General features: G+C 39.0%; 1 protein-coding gene across 1 annotated transcript in view; it reads left to right on the top strand.

The window, feature by feature from the left end:
- Positions 1-14837, top strand: part of Ccdc15 (coiled-coil domain containing 15) — a 66334-nt gene that overhangs the window by 15570 nt on the left and 35927 nt on the right. Inside the window, exons 4-8 of the mRNA XM_028755837.1 lie at positions 5513-5626; positions 9026-9139; positions 9584-10321; positions 11750-11872; positions 13033-13143. Coding sequence (XP_028611670.1) covers positions 5513-5626; positions 9026-9139; positions 9584-10321; positions 11750-11872; positions 13033-13143 — 1200 coding nt within the window. The remainder of the gene's footprint in view (positions 1-5512; positions 5627-9025; positions 9140-9583; positions 10322-11749; positions 11873-13032; positions 13144-14837) is intronic.

Genomic DNA, 14837 nt, shown 5'->3' with positions numbered 1-14837 from the left:
TTGTTTGTTTGTTTGTTTGTTTTGGTGCAGGAATGTCATGGTTTTAGTTTCATTCTTTTACATCCTACATTGTCTCTATTTCCTCATTACACTACCAGATTTCTATTCCTTATCTTTTCTGGAAATAATTGCTTTTGTAGTTAAGATTTACTTTATTTATTCTGGTTATGTGTGTCTGAGTGTGGGTTCAAGGAGGCTAGACAAGGACATCGGATCCTCTGGAGGCAGAGCTAAAGGCAGTTGTGATCCAGCCACCTAATGTAAGTGCTTGGAACTAAACTCAGGTCCTCTGGAAGAGAAGCCAGCACTCTTAGTCATTTAGCTCTTTAAATACTTGAATGATGTGAAGTAATGTTTAAATTATCTCCAAGGTACTGTCTCATTTTACTATATCTGTGCCAAGATATAAGATACCACGACCAAGGCAATTTACCGAAGAAGGTGAGTCCATGACCATCATGGTGTGGGGAGCATGGCAGCAGGCAGGCAGGCATGGTGCTGGAGCTGTAGCGAGTTGGGGAGAAGAGGGAGAGAGGAGAGTTCTAACTAGGAATGGTTCAGGCTTTCTAATCCTCAAAGTCCCCCCCAAAATGACATGCCTCCTTCAAGAAGACCACGTCTCCCAACCCTTCTCAAACAATTCCATCAACCTGGCACCAAGCATTCAAATATACTCGCCTATGGGGACCGTTTTCATTCCAACCACCACAGGTGTCATTCAGGTAACTCAGGCCAACCCAAGCAAGAGAACTGAATCAAGAATATACACAGTTGGTACCAAAGAGATTGCACATTGATCCTGCAGAGTCCATATCAGGTTTACTACATGAGACCTTACATCAAACTCACTCCACTACTTAAAAACATGAATACATTTGCAAATGTACTGCATTATATTTAAATAAGTTCAACTTTGAATAGCTATTATGGTATTGTACATATCTTAAGTTGATAATGAGTTCCATAGCAAAAAAGGAGGGTAGCATTTTATAAATATTAATCCCTATCCATGACCTACATAGTACCATTAGTTTTAGTTCAGTTATGTATAAATTCTGTCTTTCCAATGGGCAGAATTACATGACAAATTAAAAGAGCTAAAGAAAAAAAAATAGTAAATATTGTTAAATTTTACCCAGTATACTTGCTGTTTTAAATTTGTTTTTATAACATAATAATACTGGTCTTGATTTTGACATTTAAATCAACATTTGTTTATATACTATAATTTTTATTTCATCAGGGGAAAATGTTTTGCTAATGAGTAAAACTGTTTTTGAGCATGATAGATTTTTCTGTTGTTGTTATATGTAAAAGACACTGTCTCAAGACCTGTATTACTGACTGTGCAGCTCTCCAGCCTCTGGAGCAGCTAAGGCAGGAGGAGGCTCTCAGCCTTCAGTAGAGCTTGTGAAACACCCGTTTTCCATAGAAGACACTAGAAATGGCCCTTGATCACAAAGAGGATACTGTCTCTCAAGAGTCAGTGTGAGTCAACGTTTGTTGATGATGTTTCTGTTGGATGGAAGAAAACCTAGGCTTGTGTTCTCTAGGATATGCCTAGGGTCTGAAATAGTATGTGCATGTAGTTGTGTACACAAATAAAAAAATAAGGTGTATGCAATATCCATATCTTAAAAACAGAAATACCCTGCCCATTTCTCCCTCCTCAAATGCAACTTTTTGCTTTTTTTTTAACTTTTATATTTTCATAGCAACATTCATGTTTCTAAATAATAAGCTGTTCTATGAGAAAAACTTTAGCTGAGGAGATTCAACACACAGGTCTACTCACCCTAGTTAGGGGACACCAAAGTCCAGTTTGATGAAGCCATGTGTTTTATTGGGGTTACTTACAGAAGTATAGGTGAGAAGCAGAAAGTTCTCTTTGAATCACCAATGCCCACCCCAGCATGGGTGACAGCTCACACAGCAGGGAACCTGGAGAACACAACCCAGCCTTCAGGCAGCTCTACCGATTGAGAATGTCCTTCCCAGGTGCCTCACTTGGGCTAAATATCTTCTAGCTGATTGGTCTGGTCTGAGTTTTCTTGTGAATTTTCTTCTCTGAGAGTTTCTTCATAGCTCAGCGTGTTTGAGTCTCTGGCAGGCCAGTTTTCTAGTCTTCTGTGTACCTCAGCTTTGGTCCGAAGTAGACGCTCAGACTTCATTGCTTACTTTGGGAGACGCCTAGCGAATCTGGTCAGTTCAGCTATTTTGAGTTGTTTACCATTCTGTTTAAAGACTTCCCTGCAGGATGGGGACCAAATATTTCAATCTCAGAGGAAACTGTTACACACATAAGCGTACGGTGGAGAGTGATATTGATGTCCCATTAGGAAAGCTGAGGCTTTGGCTCTCTTGTCTTTCCCTCTTGCCATTGCAAATGTACCTTTCCATCCTATGCCCTCTCTTTATAATATTACTGTACTATAATCTTGCTTAGATTGAGGTTCAGCCCAGCTGAACCTGGTGGTAACTGCAATTACTTTTTTATCTGAAGTTATATTGATTCTTTTTAATTTGCTAGGTTTTCTGTACAGTTTTGAATTTTTCATTTTCACTAGGGAATTGTTTTTTTTTTTAATTACTGTTTAATTTAAGTTGATGCATGTGTTGGGGAGTGGGACTCATGGAGACCAAAGTGGGTCAGATCCTTTGGAGTTAAGGCGGTTATTTGTGGGTGCTGGGACTAAACTCAGGCCCTTCGGAAGGATCCTAGGTGCTCTTAGAGCAGCTGAGCCGTTTCAGGAGCCTGCTTGTTTGTTTTGAGGCAGAGTCTTACTACACAACTGAGGCTTTCCTGGAATTTACTGCTTAGCAGAGGCTGGGCTTGAGATTGCAGCAACCTTGAGATTGCAGCAGTCCTGGTGCAGAGTCTCCCCAGAGCTGGGATTGCAGGCATGAGCCACTGCAATCAGCTCCATCCAGCAGGCTTAAGTCTTGGCTAATTGTTTAGTGAAAGTCTGTTACTAATAAGTAATAGCTGCTAAAAGAATGAGTTATGTGTCTAGTTTTGTATAAAAAAGGTATTTTAAAGTTTATATTTTGAATATACTTTTAAACACATACATACAAGTACACACACATAATAATTACCATTATCTTGTAATACAAGTGTTCTTTTATACTAGTTTCTTTTAATATTAAATAATTTTATGCTAGTAATAGCTATTTTCTGTGTTTTGTGTCATGTTCATCCAGGTTACCCAATTTAAATGGCTTCAAGTATCAAAAATGTGTTTGTTCATGGCTCTAGGTGCTAGACATCTAAACTCGATCCTAGTCAAGGTAGAGCAGAGCCACACACCTACAGATTTTAGAAGAAAATATGTTCCTTTCCAGCTTTTGGTGTTTCTCTGCTGTCTTGCCTTTTCTTGTAGCTACATCTATCAGCCTGTATCTGCATCTTCACAATCTCTCCTCCTTGCTAAGTCTCCCTCTGCTCTTCTCTTACAAGGATACTTGTGATGGCAGTTAGTGCCCATGTGGATAATATGAGGTTGTTTCCGTATATCAGTGTTCTGAACCATATTTGCAAGGGCTCTTTTAGCCTTATAAAGTGCCATTTAGAGTCCCAGGGATTGGGATGTAAGTATTTTTGGATGGTATTCAGACCGTCATTGAAAAGGCTTTCATAAGGTTGAAGTTTGGCAAAGTGTTAGTGTAATGAAAAAGAAACAGAACACGGTGCTTTTTCTGGCTGCTAGACTAGTTGAAAAACCTGCTTATGACTCAGACTCTAAAAAGAAATTAGTAATTGATAGGAAATGAAGATTCTAAACACCTGTTTTTAGATGCTTTGCAACAGACTACAGCAGACATTTGGAATCTAGTAATCCAACGGGTCATTGAAGCTTATTTTACTTGACAGTAAATGATGCAGCACATGGCTTACTCTCTGTTGCTTAACTCCAACTGCACAGAATGTGTGTCTGTATTGTGAATGACTGTGTTAATTTCTGTAGCCACTCTGCACTTGATCCAGAAGTATTCCTTTTGGTAGAATAAAGAGTAACATTTCAAACTGTTTTATCTGGCTAGAAGTGCAGCTCTCTAGAAGCAAGGACCAAGGAGAGAAGATATACTCCAGAACGTAGGTCTGGTAGTAAGAGTGTTTTTTGGTTTTATCATATAATTGTTTTTGTTTTTTTTTGTTTCTATTATATAGTATTGATTACTATGTTGGTAAGTCACAGTTTTCTTCAAGGAAGACTTGTTATCATTAGCATTTCTTTTAATGAGTGGGTTAGAAGTTTTTCTAGCCTTGCTATAATTTCTTTAACTAGTGTGGAAATGTTTGTCCTTTACCTGATGCCTTACTTATCCTAAAATAAAAAGATACATAGATTTCTTTTTCTTCTAAGTGAACATTCTTTGAAGATTTGAGAAAGATGAAATAGGTTGTGTTATTGTAAAAGAAAATAATTATGTACTAAAATCACTAGAATAAGGAGTAAATATAAAACTGTATGATGTCACATAGCATTTGTTTCTTAGAATAATTGAAACAAAGTGTGTGTAAACATGTGCATTCTACATTAACTTAGTGTGATGTTAGCTTTCATCGCCAACTTCACACAATCTATAGTCTTCTAGGGAGAGAGTTTCAGGGAGATATTATCTGCGTTGTTTGGTTGGCCAACCAACAACAACCAACACAGGTTGGGTTGGCCTGTGCACATGTCTGTGGAGGGTGTTTCAATTAAGATCATTGGTGTGGAAAGACCCAGCCCACTGAGGGTAGTAGCATTCCCTAGGCAAGTGGTTCTGCACTCTAACAAGAAAGAAGAAAACAAATTGATTACAAGCAAGGAATCAAGTGAGCATGTATGCGTTCATTTCTTTCTGTTCCTGGCTATAATGTGACTAGCTCTTTGAATTTCCTGCCTTGGTTCCCCTACAGTGATGGACTATAGTCTGGAGTTGTAAGATGAAACAAACCACTATTCCCGCCCTCACCTAAATCCCCGAGTTGCCTTTGTCCAGGTATTTTTATCACAGCAACAGAAGGAATAATATTTAGGATATTTAGGAAGGCTTCCTGGATGAAAAGGAAATCTGAGAAAAGGCTAGTGCTAGTTTCATGTATTGTTAGAGTCATATACACAAGGAAATAAGAGTTTTAGGGGAACTAGGTATGGAGTCTTATAAGAAGGAGTAATGAAAGCATTAATGCAGGATGAATAAAAGTACAGAATGTACTTGCTCAATAACTTCTAAGTATATTTAATTATTTGGCATTTTAGGTATAAAATATATATCATTTAAAATAGATTTGATTAATTAATTTTAAATCAAGTCAGAAAGTTACCAAGTTTTCTCTTAGAATATTGGCAGCAATATTGTAAAACACTGTCAGCAGATTAAAGTCTCCTTTGCAAGTAATCTTCTTGCCCTAAGTCTGGCATCTTTTAATAATAGAGACCTGATTTCCTGTTGGAACACCAGTGCATTTGGTATTAAGACTTTAACCTGTTTTTGTTTTCTTTTTTCCACCTTTCCCTGGCAGCTTAGTCAAACCATGAAACTGGCACGTCACCAGCTGGCATCCTTTAAAACTGTGAGTGAAAAAAAGACATCAGTGTTTCCAAATGGCGGAAGGAAAAGCTCTCCCACCCAAGAGGTATATTAATTTCCAGTATGCTGCTTTAAAAAATACATGAAAGCATAGTTAGCAATTTATTTTTATATCAACATACTTTAAAAATGCAAAATAATTGGAAGTAATTTTTAATATCTTTGAATAGGGAATGCTTAAATAAATTAAAACATATCTAAATACTGCCATTCTTTAAAAAAAATTATATGTTTGGTACCTGAAGATTGGGGAAAATTTTTAGCTGAACAAAGTAGGATATACAATTGCATAGTCTATAGTTAATTTTAAAAGTATGTGTTTACTTAACAAATATTTGTCAGGTGACTTCTGTACTAGTATGGAAGTATATGATAAATAGGTAAATGACTAGAATCTGAAATGAGAAGTTGTATGTGATAAAGAAACATGAGGCAGGGAGAGGAGGCTGTGTGTCCAGACAGACATTTGGATAGAAGTGGTGCAGGACGTTAGTACTGGGCTTCCTTTCCTCCCTTGAACTTGCTGAGAATCAAATTCAGGGCCTCATATTTCTGCATATTATAGCTGATTTTTACTTCCTTCTGTCTTTTTATTTCAAATGTTTTACTTTCTAATAAGGAAATTGTAAATACTATTTTTGTTTGTTTTTCAAGATAGGGTTTCTCTATGTAACCTTGATTGTCTTAGAACTAACTTTGTAGATTAGGCTGGGCTTGAACTCACAAAGATCTCCTTGCTTCTGCCTCCTGAGTGCTGGGATTAAAGGTGTGTACCTCCACCACCCAGTATGAGTACTATTTTTAATAAAGGAATTTAATTCTAACCTTAAGTTTAGAATGAAGAATTAGAAACTAAGTGCAGATCTAGGCTTAAAAGTATATTTGGGCCTGTTCTTGTGAAATGACGTTATTTGGATCTCCTACTTATTTCAGATTTTACTAGATGGATGCTCAGTCCATGTGTTTTCATGTGTTTGCTCATTAACTTTGAGGTTTTGGTGGCAGCATGTAGTAAAGTAGACACTTAGGCTTTTTAGAGTACTTCCGCCATCGACTGTTTCTCAGTTCTTTCCCGTTTCAGTGCCTACTTGGCATATGGTGTGGACCATACACATCGTGTGCTGCTTCACTACAGCCGTACATTCAGGGAGACGTGCTGCTAGTCGATTTCCTTACTGTGTAAACTCATAGTGCATACTCAGACAAACTAAAGGTTACCACAGCATTCATTAGGTGATAGTCTTATGCCCCTACCCCCATCACATAGGTCGGTTTTTCTTTAAGTGTTGCAACATAGATATCTGTCTCTAAGTTTGTAATTTCCTGGGTACTAAATTATGAATATCTTCCTCTTCAGTAGTAATGAAAAATTTAAAAATTAAATTTAAAAAGCTATTGGGTATCTATATATTCACATATGGTATCCCATCCTAGGTATAGTCATACGGTAGCTTTTTCCTAGTATCCTGTTGTGACTTTTGAAATACTTTTTATTTTGTGCCTTCTTCCTTCTTAAACCTTCCATGGATTTGGACTGTTAGAGTTACTGGAGAGTACCATTAGAAAAAGGATTGGACACTTTCTAATATGCCAGGAAAAAGGTGGTGTTAGTTCTTAGAGACTGATATTTTACATTGTTTGGAATATACTCAGACATTTCAACTGGTGTCTCTCCAGAGAAAATACTGTTCATATAGTTAATCCCATAGAAGAGAGAATTAATCCTGAGATAAGAACATCCTTGTATAAACCAGTTTCATACGTCAGAGGTGCCATATGAGTGTAATTTATTATTATTATGATAATGATAATGGGTTCAGGCTTGCCGCTTGTTTCCAGGGAATGTCATATTCCTTTTCAGACTGAAGAATGGAAATAGATCCACTCCACATAACTGGGAATGATCTATGAAACTACTGCAGCGTTTCCTACACGTACACTTATGCTTTCTTTCCTATCTGACCTGTATTCTGCCTTCCCATATGTGTCAAGTAGAAACTACCAATCAAAAAGAACCACACTGTAACCCAGTTAGGTTCTGCTGTCATTCTTTTATTAGACTTTAGTGGCTTCTATTTGTTATTGTCATTCAAAATTTGAGATACAAGTACAGCATGTTCTCGCTGGCCCCTGTCAGATTGCCAAGAGTGAAGTTATGATCTTCTGTAATTGTTAGTGGCTAGAAAAACTACAGGTTGTCAGTTCTAAAGTTGATGTATTCTTCCAGTATGTTTTATTCCAGATGTTGATGTGCAATTTATTTGTATGTTTGAAGTACAAATAATAATTTCCCTTTATTCTAAGCTACTATTTATTCTATATCGTTCATAAAGATTGAATATCATGAGGACGTTGCTTTCTCTAGACCATTTATATATAGGTTGGCTTGTTTTACCTCCCCAGAAAGCCCTTTTTTAGAAAACCAGCATATATCAAGATAAATAAACAAACAGGAGAGGAGCTCCCTACCCTGAGGTCCATGTAGGCCCTTTAACTACAGTGTATTACCAGACTTTATAGAAAATCAGGTAGGGAAATGTGTTGTGGGAATATCAAAAATGAATGGCAAGTTCCTCCGCTATGCCCTGCGGCTACTCTCAGCCTCAGTGGTCTCCCCGGCCAGTTCACTAAGTTCCCTCTGGTGGGTCCCTACCACGCTGGCCCTGTGCTTCAAATCCCCCACGGCCTTTGTGGTGCAAGGCAGGCAAACCCATGCTTTGCTGCTGTACCTTTCTCTCTTGAACTCAGACAAGCCTCCATGTGAAGGAACACAACTTAGTTCAGAAACCATGATAACTCAGTCAGTGGGCGCAACAACTAAAATCCTAATCTTGTAAGCCTTATTAAATCTAAATCCTCCAGTGGTAGTGGTGGAGACTGCGAATCCTAAGCCAGGAGACACCAGTAGCTACATCTTGTCCTCATGTTATCCCTGTCCAAAAAGGCCCGCCCTCTCTCTCTCTCTGTCCCTCCCCCTCCTTCTCCCTTCCCTCCACCTCCCTCCTTTCCTCTCCCTTCCCCCTCCCTTCCTTTCACCCTCCCTCCCCCCCCCCTTCCTATTCCCCTCCCCCTCCTTCCCCCTCCCTCTCTCTTTTCCCTCCCTCCCTCGCCCTCCCTCCCTGTCTCCCTTCAATTTCTGGGAGTACAGATTGTCCATCAAATTCTGTAATATTGCCAAAGAACAATATCGTCTCCCACTATGAACATGGGATATCTTTTCATGTATGTAGATCTTTAATTTCTTTTAATTATATTTCATAGTTTAAAGTGTACAGCCTCGTATTTTTATAAACATTTAATGGTATTTGAGTCCATTCTTCTGTTAGACTTGTTTGCAGCCTCTATAGTCTTATTGTTCTTAAAGTTTTGTTGCAAAGGTGGTTCCTACTTGTAATAGCTGCATTGGGTGGGCTTTTTCCTTTTTTTTTAATTGCCTTTTCTTTAGGACCTTGGCTGTGGGAAAATTTCATTTGTAAGTGAGGAGAGAGACAATTTGTTTGTGAGCTGCCAGCAGGATCTCCTTTCTGAAGGCAAAGAAAAAGTTCTCAGCAAAGTTCAGGTAAGGCAATCAAATAAACCAAGTCTCCCAGGGCTCCGGTCTACAGTCTTAGCTACTCGGGGGACGGAAGCAGGAGGATTACAGGTTCCAAGTCAGCCTTGGGTACAGAATGAGTTTAAGGCCAGCCTGAACAACTCTGTGAGAACTTATCCCAAAATAAAAAGATGATTGTGTATGTAGCCCAGAGGTAGAGTGTGTGTCTATTATTCATGAAGCTCTGGTTCAGTCACAAATAATGCAAAAAAGTGTTTTTTAAAAAGTTTGACTTGGATTAAGGATTTATATTGACTCAGGTTATTTTAAGGTTGAACAAATAATAATGTTTCATCTTTTATTCTAGTTTTGTTTGATTATGATATCATTTAATATTATTTTAGGACTCATAGGAAAAAAGTCTGGATTTTTGTTACCATCTAACTTCTTTGTATTTATATTTCCTTTCAGAAAGTAAAATTCAAAAATCCATTATCTGTTGTGATAAAAGAAGATGAACGGAAGCAATTGCATCCTCATAGCCTTCAGGCCGTCCTTCCAGAAGCCCAGGGTTATTTTGTAGAAGTTCAAAGCAGCCTTCCAGAATCTCAGAATGAGGTGATAGATGTCCAGAATGTTGAGCCTAAAGCTTCAGGAATTAAACCTAAAGCTCCAGGTGTTGGGCCAGATGCCCAGGCCACTGGAGTGGAGTTTCAGACCACAGAGCCAGAAGGCCATGCTGTTAAGACGGAGATTCAGGATGTTCTTCAAGTCCAGACTGTTGAGCTGGATGGGAATACTGAGTTGGAAGCCCAGGATTTTCTACCTGCACACCAGGCCTTTCTATCCAGAGACCGAGATTTTCTGCCCAATTGTCAGTACCAGGAGTCTTTATCCAAAGATCATCCTAGTTGCCAGAATGTTTTACCTAAATACCAGGACCAGCATTTTCTACCAGTAGACCAGAAATTTTTACCTAGAAACCAATTTGCTTTACCCAAAGAACAGAATCATCCACTCAAATGTCAGAAGCAGGATCTCCTACCTAAAGAACAGTTTCCCCTGCCCAGACAGCAGTATGTTTTACCTGTATATCAGGACCGAAGAGATCCTCCTGTTCTTCCTAAATGTCAGGATCATGCAGTTCTTCCCAAAGGCCAGAATTATCTACACAGCTATCAGGAGCAGGATCTTCCACTCCAAAATCAGGTAAGGTAGAGCAGGAAGTAGGGTACAAGACACACGTGACTCTCAGTTTGCAGTAGGACCTGCAAGGATTCCTCTACAGCTGATTTGGAGATTTCTAGCTGGAAATGGCACTTTTCTGATTAAATTTGTTCAAAACTTCGAGGTTCTTACAGAATGTTAAAGTAATTTCAGCAATATATTTCATCTTTCTGGGAGACTTAGGTATAAAATAATTCTTTATTAGGATAAAGATTTCTGGTAGCTGTCATCTATTTTGGCAGCTGCAAGTTGGATTGAGGCTTGTCTCACAAGTACCCAGCTGTATCTTTCAACGCAGGTTCCAGGCTAGTTTTCTGCAAGAGATCATTTAGGGGCGAAGGGAGAAGAAGGGCAGAGAGAGAGCAGCACTTAGGGTTGGAGTTGGCCAAATTTTCACCCATGCCTACACTTTGTTATTCTTAACTCAGCAATCAGCAAGTTGTGTTTGCTCTTTTTAAGGCAAATATGGAGAAGCCAGAATCAGTTCTGAGAGGTAGACAAGAGAGTGAAGCGCTTGCTCTGATGTCTGTCAAGATCTCTGTGGGTGCTCTCAGGTCTCCATCAGCAGCAAGGTAGAGCAGAAAAAGAACAGAGATTAGCAGAAACTTAACTGGGGTTTAACTTGGATCTTTAAAGATGCAGTTGAACTTGAGAACTGACAAAACATGGTACCCTGCCGTTATATTTCATATTACTGTAAATTTAAAAATTATCTTGAGATTTTCACCAGTCTTTTGTTTTTTTTGTTTGTTTGTTTTGTTTTGTTTTTGTTTTTGTTTTTCAAGACAGGGTTTCTCTGTGTAGCCCTGGCTGTTCTGGAACTCACTGTGTAAACCAGGCTGGCCTCGAACTCAGAAATCTGCCTGTCTCTGCCTCCCAAGTGCTGGGATTAAAGACGTGCGCTATCACTGCCTGGCTTTCACCAGTCTTAAATATCATTTCTGTCATGTTATTCTGCTACACAATGTATTGTTTTTCTGTTTGGTGAGTTTGTTATTGTGAGTTGTTTTTCGGTTTGGTGGGTTTGTTAGATTCTCTTGTGTGTAGTTTAGGATTAAGAACTAAAATTGAAAGAGTTGGATTTTTTTTTTTTTGTTTTTTGTTTTTCGAGACAGGGTTTCTCTGTGTAGCCCTGGCTGTCTCACTCTGTAGACCAGGCTGGCCTCGAACTCAGAAATCCGCCTGTCTCTGCCTCCCAAGTGCAGGGATTAAAGGCGTGCGCCACCACCACCCGGCGAAAGAGTTGGATTAAGAGTGTAGCATTGTCACTGATTGTAGACCATCACAATTTCCATGGAGTTCTCACTGAAGCAGTTTTACAGTCATGTAAGATTTTGACTAGCTTATTACCCTGGCTGCTGTTATTATTATGTTACTATTGCCACTGTTGCTGTTTTTGTTATCTTTTAGGACAGGTTTCTCAAGCGACCCTCAGCTCTTATGGGAAGAGAGAGAGGGGATGCGGAGTTGCCTCTGGAGTCTCCTCAGCATGCTCCACCTCAGATCCAGGACCAAGTCTTCCTTAGAGAAGAGGTAGAGAGAATCTATAGATTTCCATATGACCCCTGAGAAAGAAAAAAAGACCATTACTTCAATCAGGATTTATCAAGCTAGCTTTTATGTGAAATGCATAAACTTAAGGCTAGAGTAAAATGTCTAGGTATTTTGAAATGTGCCAAAATAATCCGTGGTTTGCTTTAAAATACTCCTAAAACACAACACACACTCTCTGTTCAGTCATTAGTCTAAGATTTTCTCTTGTATTATAATGAGCCCATAATTTCTGCTGAGACAGTTTGTATTCCTTTTGATCAAGTGCATCAGACAGACTTTATCTGGAGAGAAAAGGAAGATTGCAAGAGGAGTTGCTTTGGAAGACTGCACTCATGTTTCACACAGTGTTTGAGACCTAACCTTCCCAGGAGAGTAGATAGAGAGGAAGGTAGTGGAGAACATGCTGCGAAGAACAAAATGCTTAGATTTGGGCTCGAGACTCGACAGGCAGGGCAGCCGTTGCTTCAGGTGTGTACTGTTCAGGTCATGAATAGTGAGCAGAGAGCGGGAACAGGCTGCCTGTTGTTCTGCTTGCCGTTCTGATGGATTGAACCTGCTACAGTCCTCAGCGTCAGCTGTAACTGCTGCTATAGATGTCATCCTCAGATTTGGGCAATTTATGTTGATAGTTATACTTTCTTATAGTACAGGAGCCATGAGCTGGCATCCCATAATATGATAGATGAGAGATGGCAAAAGGAGTTATATCCAGAGTACTATGGATTGTATGAAATCCAGGACTCGCACTCTGCCAGCAAGCAGGTAGAGTGGTGTTTAGTACAGATGGTATAAGCAGTGAGAAGAATTGCTATCTTCATTAATAACATTTTAAAAATGATAGCTACCTTCATGAAGTATTAACAATAGCCAAAATGATTTTAGAACCTTGTATTCATTATCTTACTGAATTCTTACAATAACCTGGGAGATAGATACTGATATGATCCTAGTCTTATAGGTAAAATTACGATTGTTTTACAGATGGTGCTAAGATTGACAGAGATAAGAAATATTTCTACTTTTATGGTATATAACAGATCAGAACATTCTAACTTATTTAGATTACCTGCGGCTATGACAGAAGCCTGTAGTGTTTTCACTATTCCGTCCCCACTTACACAATTTGATGTCTGTTGCAGAGCCAGCAGCCTTCTGTTAGGACAGCTGAAAAGTGGCAAGAGGATTTGTATCTCAGTGGCCGTGAACGTCTTTCACCCAGGCAACGAAGAGACACGTGCAACAGGCGACAGGTAGGGCCGACCACAGAGTCTATATGCTGTTGCAGACATCTTACTAAGCAGGGAGGCTGGTCAAAAACCACATTGCTGTGAAGATTATTTTAGAGCTTATGCCAGAACTTCTTAGAGTTGCATTGCCAAAGTTTGAGGATTGTGAATTAAGATCTCTAGTGTTAAAAGAAATGTCACAAGGCTGTGATCTTATGAATTTCTACTAAAATTCTACTGCCCTTTATATTGTTTCTATTTGTGGTTTTATGAATTATTTTAGAAAAAAAAAAAAAGGCTCTAGGTGACTAGTAGTATTCCGGTGCCTGAAAAAGATCAACACATTTCCTCTTGGTCTCTTTAAAGGAGTCAGAATGATAGGCTGTGGGTTGAAGCTTCTGCTGAATTACCACTCTTTGGGACTTTCAGTTTGGGCCTACAAGGTCGGCCTAGGATGCACTGTCATAGCTTCTTCATCATTGTCCTGTATATAGTCTGAAGGACCTGAGGGACGAGGCCCTCTACCAGTTCCTTCTGTCTGTTATAGTTTAGGCTCATTTGAAGGCTTGGTCTCCAGCTGGTGGTGCTGTTGAGAAGTGATTGGATCATGAAGGTACTGACCTCATCGATGGGCTCTTAGGAGGAGGAGACTAGTGTAGAAGATCATCACCAGGCATGTGTCTTGGAAGAATGTCCCTTTGTCCTGGCCTCTGCCTGCCTCAGTCATCCCTGTCTGTGTGAAATGTATCCGTTTGCACTACTGCGTGCTCCTGCCTTGATGATCTATCTTACACGGTCCCAGACACAATGCATTCATGTGACCTTAGGCTGGTATCTCTGAAACTAAGCCCATGCAAGTCCTTAAGGCCTCCCTTAGTTTACTTTATCAGGAATTTTGTTGCATGAAGAAAATGAAAAGCTGAGAATGGTGGCATACATTTTTAATCACAGCACTTGAGACAGAGGCAGTTGGATCTCTCAGAGTTTGAAGCCAGTCTGGTCTACATAGACCCTGTCTCAAAAAGAAGAAGAAGAAGAAGAAGAAGAAGAAGAAGAAGAAGAAGAAGAAGAAGAAGAAGAAGAAGAAGAAGAAGAAGAAGAAGAAGAAGAAGAAGAAGGAGGAAAGAAAGAAAGTAAAGAAGGAAACCAAAGCTTTCACAACTATTACTACTTTTACTAGTTATAGATATTTAATTTTTTTTGCCATATTACCTATTCTGACTATGTTAGAGCAACAGTAGTTTCTTTTTTGATATATAGTCTACATTTATTTATTTTTTCTTGTAGATTCTTGTGTCTTTAATTATCTTAGATCATGACTGTATCTTAAACTACTTCTCTTGTATAGATGTTCTCAAGTGTTTTCCATTTAAACAAACAAATCAAAAACTGAAGACGACTTTGGCCCAGAGAACTGTGGCTCAGCGGTAGAGAGCTTCCTGAGCATGTGCAAGGCCCTCGCTTCCTTTCCAGCACCACAGAGATGAAAATGAGATTCTTCCTGAGTTCTGTAGACAGTGGTTTTGAAGATTCATAATTCTTCATGATACTCATATTTTTTTTAACCTAATTGTGATCCGCAAATTTAATTTTAGTGATCATAACAACCAGGTTTTTAAAAAGAATCAATGATAACTAGCTCCTTTTTATCTTCCACTGACTTAGACATATAGGCACTTTCTCAGTTACCTATGTTCTGATTACTGTCCTCAGCAATA

Source organism: Grammomys surdaster, unplaced genomic scaffold (assembly GCF_004785775.1).
Source record: "Grammomys surdaster isolate TR1022 unplaced genomic scaffold, NIH_TR_1.0 126086, whole genome shotgun sequence".
Classification (NCBI taxonomy): domain Eukaryota; kingdom Metazoa; phylum Chordata; class Mammalia; order Rodentia; family Muridae; genus Grammomys; species Grammomys surdaster.
Note: the sequence above shows the minus strand (reverse complement) of the source record. Positions and strands in the feature narration are given on the sequence as shown.